The 26,741-nt window shown below is 35.0% G+C and overlaps 1 protein-coding gene across 1 annotated transcript in view; it reads right to left on the bottom strand.

The window, feature by feature from the left end:
• SNX29 (sorting nexin 29) overlaps positions 1 to 26,741 on the bottom strand; it is a gene marked incomplete at its 5' end in the record, with an annotated part of 130,981 nt that extends 104,240 nt beyond the window's left edge. Inside the window, 10 exons of the mRNA XM_059826604.1 lie at positions 4,735 to 4,817; positions 5,324 to 5,405; positions 9,335 to 9,453; positions 10,173 to 10,542; positions 12,345 to 12,593; positions 13,439 to 13,509; positions 15,416 to 15,596; positions 22,116 to 22,240; positions 25,764 to 25,816; positions 26,673 to 26,741. Coding sequence (XP_059682587.1) covers positions 4,735 to 4,817; positions 5,324 to 5,405; positions 9,335 to 9,453; positions 10,173 to 10,542; positions 12,345 to 12,593; positions 13,439 to 13,509; positions 15,416 to 15,596; positions 22,116 to 22,240; positions 25,764 to 25,816; positions 26,673 to 26,741 — 1,402 coding nt within the window. The remainder of the gene's footprint in view (positions 1 to 4,734; positions 4,818 to 5,323; positions 5,406 to 9,334; positions 9,454 to 10,172; positions 10,543 to 12,344; positions 12,594 to 13,438; positions 13,510 to 15,415; positions 15,597 to 22,115; positions 22,241 to 25,763; positions 25,817 to 26,672) is intronic.

Below are 26,741 nucleotides of genomic sequence, written 5' to 3'. Positions count from 1 at the left end.
GACTAAGAGCCCATGATTCCAAGAAGGTTTCTACAGCCTGTGCTTACCCTAGCAGCAATATCGCTTCATTGCTATACCTATGTTATTTCTTCTTGAAGTTATGAGTATTAAGGAGTCATATTTTCTATCAATTACTCAAAACAAACAGAAGAACTATACAGTTTATCATCAACACTACTTTAACCTCTCCAACCACAGTAAATATAAAGGAGTCAAATATTCACTAGTGCAATTAAATAAATAAAAAGTGATCAAGAAAAAAAAAAATCAGAAACTTTAATTTCATGATCTTTTGATGCAAGTAACTGAATAGAACTAAAAGGACACCATCTTATTTAATTCAGGCATAACAGTCAAAACTTTCAAAAATCATCATTTTTTATTCTCGCTTATGCTTCTTGAAAAATTTTAGCAGCATGTCAGAACAGTCAGCTGAATGCAAAGTAAATCCAGTATCATACACTGCAGTAGGTTCACTTCAAATCTGCCAGAACATCCACAGTTCATAAGCTTTTGTCTGTGTGTTACGCTTGCCTCTGAGATCAGTGCATGATCATAAACTAATTTTTTTAGCAGACTTACGTCTCATTCATTGTGTGGGTTAGAAAAAGGATTTTCCTACTTCTGGACTTTGCAACCTCAATCTTTCTCCCTCTCTTTTTTTTTTTTTTTTTTAAATAAAAACAGTGGGAGGATAGCCAAGTATACCCACTTCAGAAAATTGATGTTAGAGTTTATATCCTACTTCTGAATTGTTCTGTGCTTGATACGTCAGTTACATTCTGTAAAGTAATATTAATGGAAAGAGATACATTACTGTTATTAAGGATCAGCATTCAACACCAACATATCTAAAATTCAAGTGAAAATCAGAGTTTCATAAAGGCAGATATAATAAGGTAACTAGTGAAGTCTTTCAAATTATGTAATCTTAAAGAGATATTTTGCAACAACTTCTTAAAAAAAAAGGATTCCCACGTGCAAATGAATAATTCCAAATTAGGTCTTTCTTCATTAGTAAGATAACATAAAAATCAAGGAATGTGCTAATTAAAAATTTTACATACTAAAACTCACTTTATAAAACACCAAAAATTCTCCTTTATTGTTGAAATTAATCTGTAGTGCCCCATTACTAATAAAGTCAATATTTGCTTTAAAACATTTTTTAATTCACTTGCATACTACATGCAAAATCTAGCTTCTATAAAGTTTTTATAAGGTCACATTCAGAGCATGAAATAAAAAAGTGCCACACTTCAAGAAACACCTGTCAATTTCCCAGCAACCTCCAGAAAAGTCATAAGTTTCACAACTCTTCTGCTGTTTAGCCAAAGATTGGATAAGTATGATTTGCAATCACTTGTTATGAAGAATGAGCTGTAAGTGAAATCATCTCTCAGTGTACACAAGGTCATGCAGCACTCCTCTGCAATCCTGCAGATAGAATATCAGGGTGGGCTGGGAGCAGTCTACAGGAACGATTTTTTTTTTATTTTCCTGAGTGCAAATTTACACAGATATTTTCAGAGACAAATAAAACTTCCAGCACACTATTTACATCTTAAATCAGAAGTCTGACCTTTAAAGACATACTCCCAAAGCTGCCTGTATGAACATTGTCGATTAAGCTTTTGTTTAGTGCTCCAAAATCTTGTAAATATTATCCTGTCATGTCACTATTAATAGGGCAGATTTTAGTAGGAAACAAATTAGACAATACCGTGTTGTCCTTCTACTGTATAGAAGGGTCCTGACCAAAAAAGTCCGTAAGATGAACTACAGCTTTTTTCTCCATGATGAAATTTATACATCCTCTTTCACAGCTGTGCCTTCAGACAAGTCACAAGAATTTAGCACCTGTCAGTGACTGGTGGCAACCAAGTTACAGAACAGGTCAGAAGCTATTTAGAGGATGCAGAAAGTACAAAAACATACACCTTATTTACTTACATAGCCAGCATTAAAATACAATATGTAGGTTTGATTAGTGACTAAAGTTCTTCAGTGATCATGAAAAACTGGGGGCTTTCTCAAGAATATGTGAAAAAATATGGAATAATGTACAATACTACAACCTTTGCTAATCCTTGTGGTTAAGCCCAACTTTAAAAACTGAGGAAAATTATAGTGGAAAAACTAAGTTCCCAATTATTTACTAGAAACAGCACTATAATCAAAAAACCTTGTAAAGAAGGACACAAGTAGCATCCTTCTAAAATGAAAGTTTTGGAACTTCCTTTTTTCCCACTGCAAAAACAAAGTGGGGACACTTGTGCCGGTAGGACAGATTTTCCTGGTGTAAAACAATGCTGAAAATACAATCTTCCAATGGCAATAACTGGAGCAGACATAAAATTGTTTGTGATTCAAATATGACAAGATAAATACAAATTTCTAAAAAATGGAAAAAAAAAATCACATAATGGAATAGGCGCATAAATATAAAACTTCTGACAAACTCACTGCTTTATAAAATTGGTTATAAAACATAATGATCTGTAAAGTAGGGCAAGTTTTCAAATGTTGTCTAACATACACAGCGACACTCTAACTCTATGGATTAGGATTTCTCTTGTGCGGTATTAGTATTTTTTTGAGATGTACCTGCTGCTAAGTTAACCTATACCTTAGAAATGCATGGGACATAAATTCAGGAAAATAATTCAAAATGGCAGAAATTTTAAATTACAGCTTCTCATAACATAATTTTCTAGCCTGCATATCAAAAGAACCAAGAAAAGGTTAGTACTATATTAGTAAATTGGAAAGGAAGCAGGAAAAGAATAGATTAAAAAAAAATTATCATTTCAGACTTTGTCTTTAGAAGTAAGAAGCATAAAAATCCAGTCACTGGAGACCTCACAGCTTTTCTCACTGCGCTATTGCATTCCATTTTTTTTGTCTGATGTGTTAGAATTAGTTGCTATGCAACCAAGCTATAAGCCTCACCGTTTAATAATTCTTCTGCTAATTGCAATAGAGAAAAAGCGCTTCAGTGTCTGGCTTTGTCATAGCACTGAATTCTTCCTGTATGGAGAATCTATGACCAGTAACAACGAACTTGAAAAAAGTGTTTTCTTTGAATGTATCTGGGATCAGCTATTATCAAGGTATTAACTTATATGTATAGTCAGCTGAATTTTGATTGTAATGATAATTAGATTATTTACTAAGTGTTCTGACTGGCTTTATAGATTGTTTTCACATGCTTCCACCCTTCCTTCCACCAAAACCTTCTCTAGAATGGAAAACTAATGATAGCATGTATGCTTCTGTTGATCCTGTCGTTCATTTCATTTACAAATTGCTAAGTACAAGAATTGAAAAATCCCAAGATTTACTTTCTATTTTATAGCTGTCTTAACTACACATAAGAACTAACTGAGCAACTGAGGGAGACCAATTGCGGCCCCTGCTGGTACCTAATACACCTACAAAACAATAAAATCAGTAGAGTGCAATAAAATCAGAAACTTTCCCATTAAAATTCTATTACTGAAAAATAAAATAAAAATGTAAGAATGAAAGGATATTGTAGTAATAACATGAGCAGAGAATATCCAGTGACCAAAGATTCGCAGTAACTATCAACAGTAACTCCATCTACGCCTTCAATTATGTCACTTAAAAGTCTCAAATTAGTTTCCCATTTCATAAAGAACTTCGTAAGAAAGGATTTTACAGCTTTATAAAGCTCAGTCAGCAGACCCATGCCAGAGCCTGAAACAGTACCCACTGAAAATGCCTGGTCTACCTCCTTTAACATATGCTGACACAGATATCATTTGAACATAGGAGACTAGGATATCTTAAGGGTGCATTCATTTTGATGATTTCATAAATCAGTTTCAGAAAAGAATCTTGGCTGCATCACTTCTAACTTCCCAAATGTCATAATTTAAAATTTGTACGTACTTAAATTTATAAAAAGAAACAGACAAACACATACCCCAGAGCTTTAGAAACAAAGCCATATCCACCAGTTCAGTTACAAAACTTTCTGTACAGTGAGGAAAATAAAACCATACTGGCTTACATGTTTAGTCAGCTCATCAGTTTAAAAACTAAGTCTTTGTTCTACAAGTTTATGTGAAGAAAAATGATTAAAGATGGAGTAAACAAACTTCCTGCACTTCTACTAATCTCTTTCTACAGCAAAGGCTATTTTATCCTGTCCAGCTCAACTCTTAACACCACTGCAAGTATGACTGTCCTCCACCTTAATCTTAACTAAAGTTTTTGCTTATGAAAGCCATATTTATGTTTGGAGCAGATTTCCATATCAAAACCATAGACTGAGTGTACATAGAAAGAGTTCCGGGTTTGTTTGGGGTTTTTTCCAACTAGGCATTAATGAAAGCAGGCAAAATAAGTAAGATCACATCAGAACCAACCATTAGTGTTTTCAGAGCTTGCAGAGATTTGAAGATGTTAATCAAATTAAATCATTATTGTTCATTTAACTACTTAAGCCACATCTAGTACAAGGATGACATCAGCTTGCCTGTGAAAAGTGAAGCTAATGTCATACCAGTTGCAATGAACCATAACCTGGGATCTGCCAATACAAAAATCATTTTAGAGCAGTCATTTCTAATGTGGTCAGCGTATCAGTAATGAAGTGCTGTATGCTTCTCTTAACAGATCTTACTGAAATAAAAATAGAAATGAAGAGTTACAGGGCTTTCGAAGTTATTTCCATCAATCTAGATACATGAAGGAAGTACTTACTAATTGTCATGGATTCTGGCACAGTGGCTGAAGGCAACATATTGTTTAATGTATTCACTTGAGCTGGAGGACTGACTTCCACTCTAGACATAAAAGCACAGTATCATCAATAAAAGAGAACAAAATCCTGAACTCAAAACTTAACAAAAAAGCATTCCAGAAACTAGAATTGTCATCATATTCACCCATATTCAATCAACTTATGTTTAACTATCCTTTAATGTATCAGCTGTGAGTCTGATTTAAGAATGCATACAAAAAGATCCAAATCAACAGGCCATGGAGAACACAGTAAAAAATAACATAAAAATCAACATAAAACCTATTTTCAAAATCAGGAGGCTAAGTCTGCCTGTTATTTGAAATGACTACATGACTCCTTCAAGATAATCAGGAAAAGTTCAATATATGAAACTATGCAAAAAGGGAAGTGTAGACTTTTGCATTTGTCTTTCCAAACATTTGCAAAAGTACCCTGATGAATAGTTTGTTTTCCAGTACTGAGTAGCTATTTATTAGGTAACAATAATATGTTGGAGCTACAGGATGAAGATTTTTTTCCTTTAAGAAAAACATACTTGACACGTACCTGTAAGGAAGATCAGATCTTCTTGGAACCAGTTCTACTGCATGGACAACATGTTCATGCCCCTCTCCATTCTCCAAGTTATCTAAAGTAGAATGCACAAGCATTAGCTTTCTTCAGTTAACAGTACTTAAAAAATAAAACAAAATAAAAACAAAACCAGAATGAAAGTAGTTACATTTTTAACTAGAAATACTCATCTTTAGTAAAGCTTTTAAACACTTTAAATTCTTTCTCCAAGGCTGGCTTCTGCACGTTCACTCTGAATGCCAGCAGGATTGTAAAGTCCCTTAGGAACACAGTCACCCGTTTAGAAAAAAATTAGTATTGCACAATTCCTAAATTATAGTTTAGATGTACATTTTACATTGATAACAGTGTTGTAAAGCTATGAAGTGACTTCTTACTGAAGTTATTTTTCCAAGCCCGAGGAGTTTTAACCACCACATGGCATCTGATACTCATTACAAATCTGTTTGTGACTTGCAGGAAAAGAATTTGTGGTTAGTCCCCAGTACATGAAACCTTGCAAAGACACCAGTCCTTTATGCATTCCCAACAGAGCACCATGGCTTTTCTCTGGCTCCTTCTGCCTATGTACCAAACATTAGGAATCAGACAGATGAGATACTTTCGAAAGCATGGATAATACGCATCTGTCCACAGATCCACAACTGTCAGGATCAAAATATACACATCACTGGGCCTGTCATTAAGGTAGTTCATGTGGAAAGCAGCAATAAAAAAAAAAAAAGGCACATTTTATTGATGTTTTCTACATCTCACTGTGTAAGGGTTACAAAGTTACCATAAAACAATCCTAAAATCATGAGCTAAAATAGCACAGAATTTAAAAAGCAAGAATTCTAGCAAAAAAGTTAATGGGAATTAGAGTTATGTCAGAATGACTACAGAGGAGAAAGTTCATTTTTTAAGCTGTAGAGTTTACTGAAGCTCAGTTCCTAAAACGCATACTCCATTTTTGTTCCAAGCAACTGAATTTTGACTCAGGCTTTCTCATCTCTAGGTACATGGAGATATGATACATCCTGACACATCCCTGAAGCACTGCAACAGACTAAAACTGTAAACACTGACATTAACATATAACACTATAGATTATGCTGTAATCTATTTCAAATATATATGTCTTGTTATTTATCTGTATTAAGACGTATTTTACAAGAACTCATTACACATGTTTCAGCAAAAATGTTGTCATAATAATAATAAACTTGCCAGTTACCAGGCTGAACTGCCCTCTGAAAAACATTCCCTCTGATATGATTCATCTAGCAAAAGTATAACTTCCCAAGTCAAGCAAAAAACTGCCTAAGGCAGCTTTCAATCTCATCAAATTGTCATTACGGGTGGGGAGAGGGTGACTGTACTCATGTGTATCACTCTCCCTAACTGGCTGACATTCGGGTTGCATGATGGGCCTTTTAGTGAAGACTGCCTGCATACTCTGTCAGTTCAGGACTGCTCAGAAGGGCCCAGTGACAGCATGGAAAGTTGAAATCAGGAAATCAGACAGCAGAATCTGTGTTACTGTTTCCTATAACTGATGAAGATTCCTTTCACCAGCCAAATGCTGTATCATTCTGGCTTGCATGCTGGACCATAGGGTTTACCACAAAGAGTGGCAGCAGGAGAACTGGAAATATCGGTATACTGTGCGAGAACAGATCTGAATGGGCCTGTTGTCGACCATCTCTAGTAGTCTGAGCATTGTCTTCAAAACAGTTCTGAGATGAAGCAAGATGAAACAAAAGTCTTTGGCATCTCCTCAATAAAAGTAAGACCCTGTCCTCTCTGGTCATCTGTCTCTAGTACTAAGTCTTGGCTTAGTCTCCTGACTTTTGATTTCATCTACAGCCCCCTAGCTCTAGCTTCTGATACCTTGTGACATCTGACTGGCTACTAACTCCCCCAGCTCAACTGCAAACTCCTATTCCACACTGCCACCCCCACCCCATCCCACCATAAACAGGAATGTTTACTTGTATTCCAGATTTCAATCTGTTGCAGTCAGCTAACACTTATAAATCTATGGACCTTTTTCTAACAGTTTCTGTATAAAATTGAAGACAACACTATGCCATAAACTACATTATGTTTTCTAAATCCATTCCTTCATAAATTGAAAAATGCAGGAGCACAAGAAAAAAAATGAAAATGTGCTTTCTTTTTTTTTTTGAACCACTGGCATTTCTTAAGAGGTACATGTCTTAAAATACAGCAGAGGGCAGTACAACATTATTTTACAATTCACATTACTTTTATCACCAAACTTACAGAACTGAGTTATACTTTTTCACAGGTCTTCAATTAATGGTCCATTTAAACTCTTGGCACATATAATGTATATGCAAAATATATTAAATATTTTACAATTAAAACATTATTTGAGCACCACTGAGAAGTTTTTAAGTGGCCACTGAAATGAGAATACATACCCAAAGTTTTATAAAAGCAATGTTTTATAAATAGCTAGCAAAATATTAACTCAGGGGTTGGAAGTTTTCTGTTTGTTTTTGGAACCCATACAGATACTGGAAAAGTACCAGATCTTCTTTTCCATACCTTTGACCATTTTCATTGCTTGCTTCAAGATCTTCTCCAAATGGTCCACATCATTCTTGAAGTGCAGTACCCCAAACTGCATACAATACTGCAGCTGAGGCCACATCAGAGCCAACTGAGCATAAATTTACAAAGGACACTTTTATTTATGCATGTCCGTATGAAGTGTGCTTTTACTGCAGAAGCACGGCACTGCTAATTCACTATGAGCTTGTGACCCACCATAGTGGGTCTCCTGCAGAAAACGACTTGAGGATAGTGGCGAATGAAAAATTAGATATGAGCCAACAATTGGTGCTCACAGCCCAGAAAGCCAATCTTATCCTGGGCTGCATAAAATGAAGCATGGCAAACAGGTTGAGGGAGGTGATTCTCTCCTTCTATTTCACTTGCATGAGACCCCACCTTGAGTACTGTATCCAGCTTTGGGTAGGGTCCACAGTACAAGAAAGGCATGGACCTGTTAGAGTGGATCCAGAGGAGGGCCTCAAAAATGATCAGAGGGCTGGAACACCTCTCCTATGAAGAAAGGCTGAGAGAGTTGGGATTGTTCAGCCTAGAGAAGAGAAGGCTCTGGGGAGACCTTATGCAGCCTTTCAATATATAAAGAGGGCTTACAAGAAAGATGGAGAGATGGCCCGCAGTGACAGGAAACAGGGCAATGGTTTTAAATCGAAAGAGGGTAGATTTAGATTAGATATAAGGAAGAATGTTGGGGGTTTTGGGTGTGGTGGTTTTTTTGGTTTTGTTTGTGTGTTTTTTTACAATAAGGGTGGTAAGACACTGGAACAGGTTGCACAGAGAAGTTGCGGATACCCTATCACTGGAAGTATTCAAGGTCAGGCTGGTTGGGGCTTTGAGCAACCTGATCTAGTGAAAGATGTCCCTCCCCATGGCAGGGGGGTTGGACTAGATGATCTTTGAAGACCCCTTCCAACCCAAACCATTCTATGATTCCCATATCCTTTTCTGAAGACATATTTCCTAGCCAATCATTCCTCATTCTGTATATAAACAGGTAACAGCTTCTCTTGAACTGCATCCAATATTTGATACTTTCTCCAATATATCAAGATTAATTTGAATTCAAATTCTCAAACACACTTGCAGCTTCTTCCAGCTTAGTGATATCTAGAAAATAAATAAGGGTACTTCCTATTCAACCATCCTAAACATTAATAAAATACAAGACCACAGCTTAATCCCAACAAAACTCTGGTTTATTTTGACATTGATAAATCCTCCTCAACTAAATATCTACTCAAATGGAAAACTCTGATTCAGATCTAGAATAAATTTTAACTGAACCTCCCATCCCAGTTGTGCAATATCTCCTACGTCCTTACAATCCCATTATTTCTTACCATTGTCCCATGTTAGAAATTCTGTTATAAAGCTTGCTGGAATTCCATAAATTAAAATACCTGCCTGTTTGGGAGTAAGAGCCAACGGCATTGACAGGAAATAGAACATCCGAGTCATCGTTCAGGACCTGCAGAGGAGTCCAACTGCATATCTGAGAATTGCATGCACCTATTTCATGAGGCCTAGATTTAAAACAAACAAAACAACCTATTAATGCAGTCAATATTCATGTTCACAATGCTTATATTTCTTTCAGAGGTATCACTGCAAGAAAAATCTTTATTTCAATCTGCCTGCCAATTTCTTGGTTCAGACATACATAAATTCGTTAAAGATCAGACCATTCCAAAGCAGATGAGACAAGCAGTGCTTGCCTCTTTTTCTCCAAAGGGACTTTTGTGTCAGAAATAAAAAGGGCATATTAGTATCTAAAATTATTCTTTTTCCTCTCAGTTTTGTCTTGTTTAACTATCTACTCTGATGATAACAGGCTTACTCTGTTTAAAATATGTGTTTTTACCATGAAGCCAAGATAGAGCTGATATCATACTAAGAATAAGGAAACTTCAAATAGGCCAGAATTATAGCCTGGCTAAATCATGCAACAATTTCAACAACTGAGAACTTCAAGGAGAACAAGTCTGAAATCTTGACATTTTGGTTTTCAGTGGAAGGTAGAAGCAAAAGACCATCACCACAGTAGCACAAATGGTTTAAACAATAGAAAACAAACAAAAGGGCAGGGGGAAGGGGAGGGGAAGAGAAAAAAGGAAAAAGAGAAAACCTATAGTTCAGTCAGTTACGTAAATTTGCCAGCACCCATGAAGAAAGGGGGGGGGGGGAGGGGCGCAGGCAGGGAAAGCATTGAAAATTTACTATGGGCTCCTGCAACGTTACTTACTTTTCAGAAGCTTCAGTTTCACCTTCTGTGCCTTTATTTCCTAACGTTTTACCATATAGCTCATCCTCATCTGCATCTTCATCATCTATGCTCTTCACATCTAGTTTCTGATATTCATACTCTCCATTCATGAATATGGAATTGCTCTTCCACGAATGGTTACTTTCGTTCCCATTCAAATTTTTTCTGAGAGTGCTTTCAGATGAGGGTAATACAAAAACTGAAGATCTGTCTACACTGTCCTCTGAACTTTCTCCCGTAATCAGAGTCTTCGTGAAATCCCCTGAATTTTGCTCATCTTCCTCTTCGTCAAATGAGATAATATTTGTCACTCTCTTCTTCTTTTTTCGATCTTTTTTATATTTCAAATCTAGTAGCAACATAAAGGTTTACATAGTTTAGAAAAAAGAAATTATGTAATACACTTGTTTTTTTCTTAAAAGAACTCATGTACTAAATGAGTTTAGTAAAGAAAAAAACCACTTGGATCTACAAGGCATTTCATTATCTTTCCATACACATGAGCTTTTAAATCTTTAACTACCATCTTTATTTTATATGCCTTACATAATTCAGATTTTAAAAGATATTTTGGAGGTGCATTCAAAACAGTATTCAACTGGAACTGGAAAAAAAAGTTCAACAAACTTATAAAATGAAATTTAAAATAAAAAGTTAGCCCTCCCGTCACTTTCTCCCATGGAATATGGCTAGCGTATATTGCAGAGTATGTCTACACAACAGAGAAAACATGAAAGACTTCTGGGGAGAAAAAATAAAAAAGAACAAACTCAAACAAAATCCACAAAATCCACAACTTGAAATCAAACATAGTTTTGTCTATATTGTGGAAATCAAGCAGTCAGTTTTCAGAAAAAGAAATTAAACTTGCTCCCTCCCTCAGCTAATTTGCTCTTGGTCTAGAAATAGACTGAAATCCTTTCCTATTACATCACATCTATGCTGTGACAGCACTTATTTTTAAATTATTACCTATTCTCACTGATTCCAATGTGCACATGAGGCTAAATGATCTTGCAAAGTTGAAGGAGTTTAAGAAATATCAGAAATTTATTCACCAAGACAACTGTACACACAATGTACATGATGTTGTAGAGTCATGTGCAGCATATGGTCAATTATTCTGTTATTTCATCTTGCAAGCCTGTTCTATACTAACAAAGTTATCCTAAATCAAGTATCACCTATGATTTTAATCTCATTTAAAGTGCTAAACAACAAAAGCTTTACCACAAGTTTTTTTTGAAAACCGTGTTTTGAGACAAAGTCTATTTTAAATGCCAATAAAAAATAGGGTTTTTTTCTCAACTTCTATTCCTACCAGATAGCATTCACATGTGGGGTTTTTTCCCTTTTTCTCATAACCAAAACAATTTAAAGCCTAAACTCAAACCTCGTTTCTTAATTGAAAAACACATAAATCCCAGAATCTTCCTGCAGTTTTGTACCTTTAGAAAGCAAAACATTCTTTCAGCTCAACTGAAAGATGATAAAATATTCCTTGCTATTTGTGGAACTAAAAATATATAATGAATATTACATTTTGCTTGATTAATTTCAAATTATCAGAGATTAAGACTTTGGGTCTTTGTTAGTAGCTAACATCCTACAAACTGGTTGCAACACTAACACATTTAAAGGTAAAAAGAGCGTATGAGTAAATTTTTATTTGTGGTAATTACCTATTTCATATAGGAATTCACACTGTAAACATAGGCACTGCTTGAAGAAGATTACAAGCTAAGATTTTTATCTGATATATAACAGTGTAATTCTGACTGATAAAGTGTCAAAAGAAAACATATTAAAAATGAAAACTCATTACATCAGAAACTGCAAGGCATAATTTTATGAATTAGAAATTGAAATTCAGGTGGCAAGCAAAGCACTTTACCAGTAAGATAGTTTAGCTTCCCTCTCACAGTGATACAAGAAAGCTAAAATATGCATTCATCATTCAGTATTCAGATCAGTATTTCTAAAAAATTTCATACTTTTTATTTCACACTCAACTAGTTTGTATGTGTAGTGCACTTATTTTTAAGGTTTTTGTTCCATAATAGTGCATTAAATTTAATTGAAAAAGTTATTTAAAGACACTTGAATATTTTCTAAGTTTCTGATTGACATCAACATTGCAAAAATCCTTACCAGCATTTACATTCTTTGAGAGAACAGGAAGTGGGTCAGTGTCTTGATCAGGTTTTATTAGAATTGAGACAGCAGATGATGCAGTTATCTCTCTAAGAAGGCTGCTAACACCCTGAGTGGATTCTTTCAATAATGAGGTTACGTTTTGCGTTGATTCCTTTAACAAATCAGACACGGTGGGTGTGCATTTGCTCTGCCCATTTAAATCCTTATTATCAATGTTGATTGCAAAAAGAATGGAGTTCAGACCTTCAGATAAAAGAGAGGGGAAAAGAAGACCAGAAACCCACTATATACCTCATACAAAAGTTACAAAGATAGAACCTAAGGATTAACAAAGCTATGACATGTAAAACATTTTTCCCCCAAAATTTCCCACAGTTACCCATGCACGAATTCTTATTCTTTCATGTACCATTCATTCTTTTTTAGACGATATTCAAGCTGATGCAATCAGTTCTGAATTTATCTTGATGGCTGTTCATTAAATAAGCAGTAAGTACTGTGAACTTGTTTATTTATAACCTTTTATTTAAACCCATTTCACCACAACTTTAATATTTGTTCGTTCCTATATTAACAAAAACTCCTGTGAATCCTATCTTGCAGAACAAAGCATGTGACCATGTATCTGAGAAAAGGGGTGTAAAAGGTAATAATACATCACTTCGTGGTCAAACTCTAGAAAAGTAAATTATCTGTTATCATTCCTTACTCTTACTCTCCTTCCACGTATTCATCTATAATTTGGGTCTTACTATAGAAGTCTAACATTGCTCTTTTCTAGTCAGGAATAACCCATTTTGTTTTCTCTAAATTGCACTAGTTTTTAAAAAAAAGTTAGCCTTGACTGATGAAGAGTTAGAAAATTTATGTGAAAGACTTTTGAACTGTAGGAAGGCCAGATCCAGTGTTTTAACAGTTCATCAATACTGGCATAATACCTTGACTATTCACCCAGAATGTGCATCTGACATAGATGGTCCACATAAGCAAAGAGTGTGTTAGAGAAGCTCCTCGCAACCAGAAACAGATACAACATCCCAAAATGAAATAGTTTTCCAAGAACAGTAACATTTAAGAGAAAATCTTACCAGCTGCCATCGTAGGGATCATACTAGAACGTTCTTCATCCATCATAAAAGACCAGTCTTCATAGAAGACACTACAATTTGAAAGGAAAAAAAAAAGGAAAAAAAAGAATATGCAGTCCTATATTAACATATATTCCACTTCTAAAAGACATGAAAACTCTGAAAAATTAGTACACCAATGGATCAAATTATATGTCACAGTAAGTCCCTGAAGCCCTGAAATATATAGAACTGTCTGAACAGTTACCAAAAGACATGCTAAATACTATTTTATTTTTAGTTTTAGCTCTGCATTTTTTTTAGGGGAAAAAAGCCACTCAGGGCAAGGAGGTTCACACTACGTTACCAGCCACAATATTTCTCTACACCTATTGCTATACTGCATATATAAGTTTTTAAATAACTGTAGTTGGCCATAATTACCAAGCCATTTTATAAAATACTAGAATGCATGAATACAAACAAAAAGATCCACTTCATCTTGAGCAACCTGATCTAGAGAAAGATGTCCCTGCAGCAGGGGGGTTGGACTAGATGATCTTTACAGGTCCCTTCTAATCCAAACCATTCTATTATTCTATGATTCGATGACCTGTTTCAATATCCAAAACCACAGCAGTTACCCTAAATAACTAGAGTCAACTAGGAATTTGGATGTAAGAAAAAAAAAGTTAACATGAATTTCACTGTGAACACATGAATTTAGTTGTTCAGTAGAATCATGCTGTATTTTTCCTATCAGCATTCACTTAACTAAACGTAAAAACAGATAGCAAGAAAACCCTCAATCTATATTAAACAATTTTGACAGATTCATTTAAAAGTTTCCAAAACAGATAAGAACTGGGGATGCAAACTGATTCTGTAAATCCCACCTGAATTTGGATAACATTTAAATCTTAAATATTCTGGAATAAGCCTTTTCAGAAATAAAATTTCACATACAATGCAGAGAGTGCTGATAATCCTGATACTGCACAAGTATTGTTACAAGCATGAGAGTAATTAGTGACATAGCAATCCAAGTTATTAATGTCCTCACAACGGTTTTCAGATTTTTTTTTCCTTTGTTGTTTCATTCATTTTTATCTGATTTCATATCAAAATCTGTCTTGCAAGAAAGCTACAAAGAACTGGAACAGACTAAAAATGGAGGTACTAACAAGCTCAGTTCTGGAAATAATCTTATCTAGTACATCCATTAATTGATGCAAATGGAAAGAATGCCTTTTTGCTGAATCCACTGGACTTGATCAAGCTCAACAGTTATTAATAAAAAAGGAAAATAGGCCAAATTTTCAAAAAGAAAGGGAGCTGAAGATGTATGAGGAAAAAGGTAGGACTCAGTTAAGTATGACCTTCCATGCATTTTGCACATCCAAAGTACCTCAGGATTTCACAATGCATAGTAAGTTATTCTCAGTAACTCTGTAACAAGACAGTTCACAAACTGGTACAAAGCCACTTCCAAGTGATCTCTAGTAGTAGCTACCTATTGCTTGACTGCTGGAGCTTTCCAGTTACAGGACAAGCATCTCCAAAAGGCAAGAGGCAATTATCACTGATGAATTGATAAGATCAAGGCTGCAATTGTGTACTATGTTAATGGAATGAGAGGGGCACCTCAAAGCACGGTGTCAAGGTCTCAGTGAGGAAAACTGTTGAAAGAATAGGGAAGGGAGTTAGGAAAGAGGACGGAAATGAAGATGAGGATAGAAGCGTATATTCTCACATGCTAGAATGAAGCCAGTTTCAGGTCACATGTTGATATAGGCACAAGCCACTATCTTAATGGCTGCCAAAATTTCAAAAATGAACAAAACGAAAGTGTGAGGTTAAGTGGCTTCACTAGCATAGCAATTAACATGGTATATTATTACAGCTGTGGTTTTGGTTGGTTGGCGTTTGTTTTTTTTTAATCTCAGTACTTCATTTGTCAATACATTTCCTGCATTACAAAGATATCAAATACAGTACCTAAGTCGATTCTTATCTGCAAGCAGCATATGAACATATCTTTCCAGGGAATGTTCATTTAATGCACAGCGCAACCAAGCCCGGCCTCTACCAATATCTGTAGTAATTGTCTTCAGGGAGTAAAAGCGCTGCAGTTCATGTTTATTCAGAACTTCTTTCACATAGTACCAAAACACTGGCTCTGGAATAAAAAAAAAAATAAAAATAAAAACAATTAAAAACTCACCAAAAAAAGCTAAGCTCATATCTGAATGCATTTACATGCAATTTTATAAAACAAAGAGGTAATGGTGTATAACTTTGAACAAAGGTGAATCATTCACCATCTTCGTATAACTCTCCCGTTAAATAGGTTATTTATTTCTACAGAACTTGGGATATTTAAGCACTTAGAACTTTTCACTTCACTGAAAAAGCCAAACACATACATTAAAGGATTCTATCTTACATTTTTAAATAAAATTCACATTTAAAAGCACATTTAAGCTAGTATTTCATCCATAGAACAGCTTCACATGTTCAGCTGGGAATATATTATGCAAAGGAAAAAAATTCTTTAGAACTCTATTTTACTGCTGATTGTGAAATGTTAGTAGCTAGGTCCAAAGGAATGCGTAGTTCCAGAATTTGCAGACATGCAAACGACAAATTCATGTCACTTTAAAAAACAAAAGTATTACATTTAAAAGGCAACAACACCCCTTTCCACTAAAATACTTTCCTTGCCCTGTCCCCGAATATTGATAAAAATTTTTTTTGCAGTTGCCTCAAATTTCTCAACTGGAGGTAACAAAAATCTACATCAGTAATTGTAAATGCACAATAAAACACCTAATATTTTACATATGCCTGTTTCTTAACTGAATAAGAACATATTTTAAGGACATATTTATTACAATTCACCTCTTACCATTTTCTCAGCTTGAAAAGAACAACCAAACATCAGATAATTCATCTGTAAGACTTGAATTGTTAATATATGGTACAGTCTGGCAATCATTAGTCATTAATGTTGTGTCAAATACATACTGCTTGAAAGTATTTTAAAATATAACATTAACAATAACGTTCACGTGGCTTTGATTTGTTAGAAATAGAATCGCTTGAATAACTAGAACAGTTTGAAAGCTGTTCGTCTATACAGATATTAACATATTAAGAGACTGAATTTAAGGCAAATAGGATATTTTTAAGATCAAAAAACCTGAGAAATCCAAGCATCACACAAAAATTTAAAACACATCAATCTCTCAAGTAAGACATGCAGGTAGTCCTTTTGACAGTTTAATGAATGTCTTTGCTCAACATTTTTTTTAAGCTAACAAAAAAGGGTAAATAATTTTATTGCACAAGTGAATGATGATCACCTCAAATATTATGCTGACTTTTGATCATAATCTCAATGTAGGCAGCATAAAGCAAATGTTTAAAGACGGGTAAAAAATTTCCTGAAAGACAGAAAAAAAATTTGCACAAGACAGAAAACAGATTGATCCTGCCACTCCTTGCTTATCCCTTTCCTAAATTTTTCGTAATGTAGCAAGAATTTTAAGAAAAGGCCATCCATGTTGCTTCTCTCTCTGCTAAATAAAGAGCATGCAGTCAGATTTTGAACAGGTTTTCACTACAGCTTATGACTTCTTTTGGTGAAATACACTCATTTGAGGGTATGGGTTTTTTTATTAATCTCCTGAAAGCCAAATACAGCATTAGATTAGCAAAGTTTGTAATATCATTTTAGAAACCTAAACACATAACAAGCAGGTTAGACTCATTAACTAAAAGTTTTGCCAAATAGGTCTGACAGCTATGCAAGAATAACCCAGAGCTCTTCTAAATTAGACAAACGTGCAAAACACAGGAACCATTAAATTGATAATGTAGGATGGAAAACTAAAGGTATATTTTGCTGAACTAGAACCTCACAGGCACATTAACATGCAAACAATAAGGACGTCCACGGAACATAAAAGAGCATTCAAATATCATATGACCTACTCCTTTGGCTTCAACTTATTTGATCTGCATTTCAATAACACACACGTATATGTAAAAAAAGCATTCCTTAAAATGCCAGATTTGTATCAAGATGATAGTGATGTAATGATTTCATTGCTTCTTGTGACTAATAAAATTCATTCTTCCGTCTTGCTAAAGCTCAAAACAATACTAGAGTAGGAAGTGAAAACATTACAGGAATAGAGAAAATAAGCAGATTTCCCCTTATGCTGAGAGTGAAATTCAGTGTTTCTTGGCATTCTGATTATTTACAGATATCATGAATTTTGAAAAGCTTCAAAATTTGGATTATCATCATTTTTTAATCAAAATCTATCCAATGGAAATAAAGTAAGAGCACTCCATACTCTAAGTTCCTCCACGACATACTTTATAAAAACAGTAATGTAAGTGGCATTTTCAAATGACTAAGGTATCTTCTTTGATAGTAGCGTTAAATAAAAATCTGAGTCCTAACTGTTGATATTATTTTTCTATAGCAAATAATCCAATACTTGTTTTAATTTCAGTAAAATACAATTTGTACAATTGTACTGTAGGCAGAGAAGACACTGATGTTATGCAATTCAGTGATATATTAATCACTTTGTGAAAACAGTTCATTTAATTTTAATAATATCACAGTTCCAGTAACTGCAATACCACCAATCCTTAATCAGCACCAAACAGTCATCATGTCTCAAGCTGAGAGCAGAAAGATCAGTCTGAAGCCAGGTTCAGTGCCTTCTTATGCCAAAAAAACCAAGTGCAGCCATTGTGCATTTCAGTGTCTGTTCTGTCAAGTAATTAAAGAACAGTTTCATATCTGTCACGAGTGTCTCACAGTAGAATATTCTTTGCTATAGTTGGAAATATTAGCTTTTTCACTTTTAATTGAATCATTAAATTAAGTTTATATTCCAGAAGCCTTAGTCTATCACTCATTTCTAACCACAGCAACTAATAATCTTCACAGAATCATTAAGGTTGGAAAAGACCTGTAAGATCATCAAGTCCAACCATCAACCCAACACCACCATGCCCACTAAACCATGTTCCACAATGCCACGTCCACACGTTCCTTGAACACCTTCAGTGATGGTGACTCACAGAATCACAGAATCACTAAGGTTGGAAAAGACCTGTAAGATCATCAAGTCCAACCATCAACACCACCATGCCCATTAAACCATGTCCCACAGTGCCACGTCCACATGTTCCTTGAACACTTCTAGTGATGGTGACTCCACCACTTCCCTGGGCAGCCTGTTCCAGTGTTTCACCACTCCCTCAGTAAAGAAATTTTTCCTAATATCCACCTATTCCTAATTTCCACCACCTCCCCTGGTGCAACTTGAGGCCATTTCCTCTTGTCCTGTCGCTAGTCACTTGGGAGAAGAGACCAACACCCACCTCTCTGCAACCCCATTTCAGGTAGCTGTAGAGAGCGATAAGGTCTCCCCTCAGCCTCCTCTTCTGCAGTCTTACCGTATTAGCCCTCAGCATTACTCTACAATGTCCTACTATTCATAAGCAAGGTATGGTATGCAAGCTAGTAAAACTATAAACATATTGTGCCTTAGTGACAATTTCAAAATACATTCCCATTTTTTGGTACTGACATGCCATGGGGCTGTGAACAAGCCACATCTGTATTTCTGCCATGGTTTACCTATCTGTAAACAGATAATACTATCCTATAGTTACAGCATCCAAGCATATACATTAATCTATAGCAATATGCAGCACCAGAACTACTAAAAAAAAAAGGAACAAAGACAAAATTTTGCTTCAGCCTGGAGAAGAGAAGGCTCAGTGGGAGGGCTGACACCTAATAGCAGCCCTCTGGTACCTACGAGGAAGTCATCAAGAAGACTGATTTAGGGTCTTCACATCAGTACATAGCATGAGGACAGCAGACAACAGGCATAAGTTAAAACAAGAGAGGCTCAGACAGGATATAAGGAAAAACACTTTCACCATGAGGACAGTCAAGTGTTGGAACATGGTTGACCAAAGAGACTGTGCAGTATGTGGAGGTTTTCAAGTCCCAAATGGATAAAGCCCCAAGCAACCTCGTTTAACCTCACAGATGATCTTTGTAGGACTGCAGACCTCTTGAGGACCCTTCCAACTTGAATTAGTCTATTATCCTCTGATCTGAGTGCAGAAAAAACACTGCTATGAACTATTACTGCTATTACTGACAGAAAGGTTTCAACAAGTCTGGAACCTCTAATAAAACACTAGAAAGAGTAGGCAGAGGCAATGGAAGAGTTGATCTATTTAGAATCTGTCAACAATATTGTCCTAATAATTTTTAGTGAATACTGCATCAGCTACAGTATTCTCACATAACCATAACTGGAGTTAAATGAAGAGACCCTCATATTGTTACCAACTAAAGAAAGAATACAGTTTTATAGTTTGCTGGTTTTGTTTAGATTGCTTAGTGTAAGATTAAAGGAGCTGCATATGCCTATAATGACCATGCCATCAACTGATACAAATCACACTGATGTTAGGAATTTGCTTACTTGAATATGTATTTTAAAAATGAAAATATTTTAAATAGGATTTTTAAGTCATAGTTCCAAAGAACTACTACTGGAGTTTGTTTTTCTTAAATGAAAAGAAAAGTTTTAAATAAAAAGTAATACACTGAAGCTCTTGGATGCAAAATGATGCTACTTTGCTTACAGCCATTTGAAAGTACAGTTTGTCATGAAGTATCTGTAAATTTCAAATAAAAAACACTGCTGAACAATTTTATTTTTCAGTTGTCAAAGCCTGAATGTATAGCCTAAACAGCAGTATTCCACTATATCAGTTGACACCTGTGATTATGTTAGAACAGAATATAAATCGTATCAGACTCATTTGCCTGAAAGTGATAAAAATACATAAGTAATTTGCAACTGCTTTCAGAAAAAAAAAAACAACACTGTAATTCGCAAAAATAAATGCAGTGGAACCCAGTAATTTTCATTAAAAAAAAAGCTTTTTTTCTTAGTCACTGTACAGCATTCAATTTGCTGAAAACCAGCCACATTTTGGTTCTTGAACTTCCATACATTGCTTAAGTTTCTTAAGGATGTTTTCTTCCTTCTTCCATTCCCCAACCATCGATAACTTTCCCAACTTTCTCCTCTTCCTCCACATCATCTCACTCACAAGCCCCCAAATAAGACAGACATACACACAAACATATAGCTAAATTGTTACTAAGATCCCAAGTATCAGAGATTCACCTTTGTACATCTGACCACTACAAGACAGGACCAAAAAATTCATACACCCTTGACATTACTAACAGATGAGAAAAATCAGAAGAATTATATGTAATGTCTTCACACTTAAAGAGACAGAACTTGCATAAATTAGAGAGAGCGTAACAGGGGAGAATATTCTCTGCACCAAAGCGTAAGACTCTCAATTGCAAGCTGAGGGGATAAAAAGCAGATAACCAAATCACTACCCATTAAAGAGATGGAAACTACCCAGAGGCTGAAAGAGACGACAGAGTATCTAATCCCCAATTACAAACACACACAAGTGAGGAAAAAAAGCATACAGAAGAGCTGAAAAATCTGTAAAGATTGTGTAAACAGCTGAATTTTTCTTACTTGTTCATTTAGAGTCCGCAAAGCGGTGCGTCTTGCCCATTACTAAGCAAAAGAGGCAAACATGGGAAACTCACCAACTTCTGTAAAAGCATAACTATTTTAGCTCCCCAAAAAAGCTAAGTATGGAAGCTCTAACCCATTAGCAGGAAAGTCAGCACACAAGACCCAGCGTTTCACCCTATTATCCACAGGAAACAAGTCCGTTCTTACAGCAATTTAAAAACAGGGTTATATCAAACTACACATTTTGGGTTAATGTAATATTCATTATATGCAGTTGTCTGGTGTAACTGGAAGTTATGGCTGGAGATCAAAATGTATTAACAATTCTAGTACCACTGAATATATTTAACAAAAACCAAAAAAAACCAAAACCAAAACAAAACAAAACCCCACTATGTGTTACATGTTACTTGACAGAGTTTCAAAAGCCAAAAAGATATATATATATTTATATTATGTGTACCCTGTTCAAGAGAAAAAGATACTGTACATCAAACTTCACAAGAAAAAATATGAAGATTACCACCTTCATATACTTTTAATAAAAAAATCAAGGGAAACTTCAAGGTGAAGAGAAGGCAACAAAAATAAAGGAATCTTTTCTTCAAATGTGGAGAAAATAATAAAAACCAACCTAACCAATATAAGTAACATAAGTTTTGTTTTTAAAATTACATCAATACTTAGAAGTTAAACATATCTGATGCTATACAATATGGCAATTAAAGAACAGAGTTAAGACAAGGTTTAGAATGAAAATGTAGTAAAAACTTAACAGCCCAATTACAAAATGTTTATCCCTACTAGAATTCAAAAGAAATCTGCCAATGATACAATTCATTATGGAACTGTAGGAAGTGCAGATTTCCAAACACCAAAATTCCTAGAGAACTTAGTATGAAAGTTAAGCTAGATTAAGAAAGCAATAACCATTTTCACTGCTTAATGAGAGTCCAAGTATGCTACCAACAGCCTGCATTTTTGTGCATTGCTTAAAACTTCCATTAGAAATTATATCACTTGCTTGCACTTATCAACTGTTTAAAATAGAATAGTTATGATTAACAAATTACCTGTTTCAGTTTTACTGGAGAAACCTGCTGCCTGTTTGATCGCTGCTGCTGTTAATGCTAATCCTCGGCTCCTCCTCAGACCATGCTGTAACACAGCTTCAAACTGAGCACACAAACAAGTGACTCTGCAACAGAAATTTCAAAGAAATCATGTGAAACTAACAGTCAACTATGTTTCTGTGGAGCAGGTTTATTCCAAATCTCTGAATAGAGAATGTAAAGGTGAACCATTAACTTATATGTAGTCAAAGGCCCCTTGTATGCACTAATCTCATTATTTGCAAACAGTATAATCTACTTATACCCACAATCTCATCATGAATATCCAAAGCTGGGGCACAAATTACATTCAGAAGAATTGGTAATCAATTTGAGAAATCATCCTCACCTGCTACAGTGGTTGTTAGTCATGTTATTTCAGCTTCAGATTACCTACTTTTCATGTAATGCAATTACATTTTCATAAATATACTTTGTATTACACAGGCAATGAATGATTTTCTGAAAATATGCTATAACTTCCTACACAATTAACAGACATTTGGTTAATTTACGTTAGCCCACTATAACTCAAGCCTAGGAAAACAATTAAACATACATTTGAATGTCCTTCAGAAATCCTAGACATGGGAAAATAAGAAAGATTTTTCTGGAGATGTGTTGAATCTTCAGTTTTTGATGTTGTTCTCTACAATATTATTTATAAATTTCCTGATTTTTTTTAAACATAACCCAGTTAATAAATCAATTTTCACACAGGTAGAAACACTGTAAAACCAGCAAAGTTTTAAAATTCAGCCTGCCAAAGAAAGGAATAGTACACCTACGGGGAACAGTAAGGCTTAAGGTATAACAGACATGAATGCAATCTGTTTGTTTGAAATCTTATTTTCTCTAAGTTTTATTTTTGCCATTAAATAAACAATACTTAAACTTTGAGAAAGTTGTCACCTGGCTGCCAAAGCTGATTACTAAAAGGAAGGACAGATATTTTAACTAATTCAAGCAAATAAATATAAACAGTTGACAAAGTGGCTCAGGACTCTGCTGCGGCATTCCAGAAGCAGAGAGTTCTATTCAGGGTCACAAAAAAGGGCAAGATCTCAGGAGGAGCACTGACAGAAAAAGAGGTATATTTACCATTATTGCCCTGGACAGAAGAGCTTTTAACAGGTAATGCTTTCCAGTACATCTATGTTAGGAAAACTTTACTTTGTTAGGAAAACTTTATTAATAAAGCAGAATATAATTCAAACAATACTCAAGATGATTGTGGAGCAGTTGTGATTAATTTTTGCTAAGAAGACTGCTGCTGTTAAAAATGGAAATTCCAGCAGATACATGAACCCCCAGGAAAAAAAAAAAAAAAAAAATCTACTTGACTTTTTCAATTCAGAAAAAGCGGAACAGAAACTAGGTTCTGCGAAAAAGCTCATATTATTAAAAATCCATGTGCACTGAGAATCAAAACAAGAAAACTGTGCAGCATTTTACAGGAAAATCTAGCCACTGGTAAAACAAAATAAATTTTTTTAAAAATCAGGTATTCTACAACGCCCAATCTAAGTAGTGTATTTACTAGATAGCATCACGAGGGTACATTAAATAAACAAATACAGAAAAACATGGAGAAGTCTAGTGTACATAGACATAGCAGAACTCTGAACAATTATAATCTTAAAGACAAATAAGAGCACTGGGAGAACAAAACTTAGAGAATCATCAATTTTACTAGATTTTGATCTAAATTCTCAGACTATTCCCATTTTCAAAATTATCTCATAATATTTAGCATAGTAACAACCTCAAACACTATGGAATTTAGAAAAAAAAAAATCTATTAAAGTAATTTCCACTTCCTTTTAAATCCTGGAACTGCCTAGCTATAACCCATTATTCAGCATGTCTGATAAATATTCTCCTTATAATTCAGAAGTAAAATTTGGCCAGCATTGTATCTTTGGAATCCTAACTCTCACTGTTTATCAGAAGACAAATACTAAAGGTCATCATTCAAATTATTAAACAACTGCAGCAAAGCAGTTGCGCAAGCAAACTGAGCAACAAAGCAGAAGTTTTAGATCCGGAGAATTTGCTCTACATACAAGGTACTTCCTTCTAGCCAAGTTTACACTACCACTACAAAGACAATCATCATCAATATATTGTCTTGCATAAACTAAACAGTAAAGATTAAATAACTATCTCTAGTTGATGCTTCTGTGCCAATAGCTATAGCTGCACAGCCAGTCCAACTGCTAGGTGCTTCAGCTCCACCATCCCTTTATCCCACCTGCACCTTCTTGCTTCCTCCCTCACACCAGCTTCTGTCCAACAAACCCTGTGATGAACAGACCCGGTACTGAACTATTTCCACGATGCTAGCCCAAAAGAACACTATTTCTCTGTTTCCCGAAAACACCATAGGCTGAAACAGTCAAGGGCAGGACCGGATAACAATAGTAGCCAAAACTCAGACAGGCTTAGGCTGCCATGGAGTAGCATTAGCCTGGAGTTTCACGCACAGGTAATGCACAGGAGCTGCGTTACAAGCTGCTCCTGAAACGAGATGGGTTTGCCCTCTCATCCCTTGTTGTTTTTCCTCCTCTTCTGCATTTCCCATTGCTTCTAGCTGTGTGATCTTCCCCTCCTTGCAGCAACTCTAGCATTCACCAGATGTTTTACTGATTTAACTCACTAAAATGGCAGAAAGTTATCCTTTTGCATTATTTCTTCTTTTATTAAATTAATTCAGAGGGGACTGGATGATCATCAGGCATCGCTTAAAAAGGTGGTGGAAGGGAGCTGTACTGAAGTCAAGAACCTTGAGGAGATACATGAACCCTCCCCACTCCTTCAGTAGCAATGAATTGTTATGTTGGCTTTCCAGAAGTTATGAAACCACACCCTTAGACATGTTCTTAAATACTGAACTGGGAGGGGATTGGAGAGAATTTTATGCATCATTTATAGTCAACAGATAATTAACTTCTTCCCTAAAGGCAGAGTCAAACTTCAACAATTCTTCAATAGGACAGATTTTGAGAGAGATTCAGTAGGATACAAAAAGCACTGCAATTTCTGTCTGCCAGTCATCTTCTTAAAAGCCTTAGAAACCAATATGCCACATCCAGCAATAAATGCAACTAATAGGAATTAAATGACATTTTTTGACTTACATTAATAAAAAGGAACAACTTCTCATACAGAAAAAGAAGAAAAACAAGTTTAAAACATTTCAGGAATAAGAAAAAATAAAAGTGAAAGTTTTCTTAATGACTATGTGTTAAACACACTTGACACTTAAGTGTCCAGTTTCACAAAACACAGGTGTATTGGTAATATATGCATTCATTTTAAAGAGGTTTTAAGGAACGTAAGTTCTCCCAATCTCATGTTCAGATCTCAGAATTCAGTGCTTTGTCATGAACTCTGCAGCCACTTAAACACTTGTAACTTCATAGAGAAGAACACTCTGTTAAACTGTCAAATTTGTAACAAGATGAAAAATTCAAAGTCCCATGTCAGTCTTTGTATAAAAAAAAAGGAACTGCGGTTTTTTTGAGCGTGTCAAGTATTTTGTACCATATGTTTTATGTCATTATGATACATAATCTAAGCATGTTAAAAGTTTCTTAAATTATTTACCTGCTGTCAGAGTCTGAAGCAATTTCTTTTCTTCCTCCAAACCGTATTTGACACTGCAATAAACAGATTTTTTAAAAAATTTGTTACACTAACAAACTCAATACTCTGAAACACTTCCATGTAAGAAACAAAGTCATAACAAGAAAGAAAGCAGTACAAAATAAAGCATTGGCAAATACAGCCTGCAACCAAAAAGTGTTTTACAGCATCATGTTCCACTAACGGGCTACTCCTGCAGTTCAAATATATTCTTGCTAGCCAGAACACCACACATGCAGGTCCTTCAATAAATTTAAAATTGAGTAAAAATTACTACTTTTGAGTTTTAAATGCACACCCACAAAACCCAACACTGCTCCTATTCAGCTCAGTGCTACAATTACGGAAGAATCATGCTTTACAAAATATATCATTGGCTTACTTTTGAGGCATTCTTTTGCCTCCCAAGCTCTCCTAAATTGAATCCAGTCTATGAAATTCTACTTGCTGAACTTCATGTTGATGCAAAACACGCACATACATAAATAAATCCCATCTTTACCTGTATTTTAACCATTCACTAAAATCCTAGTGTAAAGGAAAAAAGCTGCTACTGTAAAATATTAAACAATTTAGCCTTTGCAGTACACTACAATTTAGTTCAGTCATATAAGTATTACAAATATATATTTGTTATATATATTTATAATATATATAAATGTTACAAATATAATCTGTCAAGAACAAGAATTTTAAACAAATACTGCATAATTGTTGTTTGCTAGTAGACACAAAAACTCAGTAGTACTGTGTGAAAGACAAGATTTGTTCTTCGTCTGGTAAAGAGAAGAAAAAAGGGCAAAGACAGTTCCTGCTAGTACTGACAACTCAGAGTAAGTATACTGTAGAAATATGTATCGGATTTCTCACCTGTTTAACTGCATCCAGTAGCCGTTCTAGTAGAAACTGTCTTTTAGTGTCATTGTTCTGTGAACCTGA

This window comes from Gavia stellata, chromosome 18 (assembly GCF_030936135.1).
Source record: "Gavia stellata isolate bGavSte3 chromosome 18, bGavSte3.hap2, whole genome shotgun sequence".
In the NCBI taxonomy this organism is placed as follows: domain Eukaryota; kingdom Metazoa; phylum Chordata; class Aves; order Gaviiformes; family Gaviidae; genus Gavia; species Gavia stellata.
This window is presented reverse-complemented; position numbering and strand designations above follow the sequence as displayed.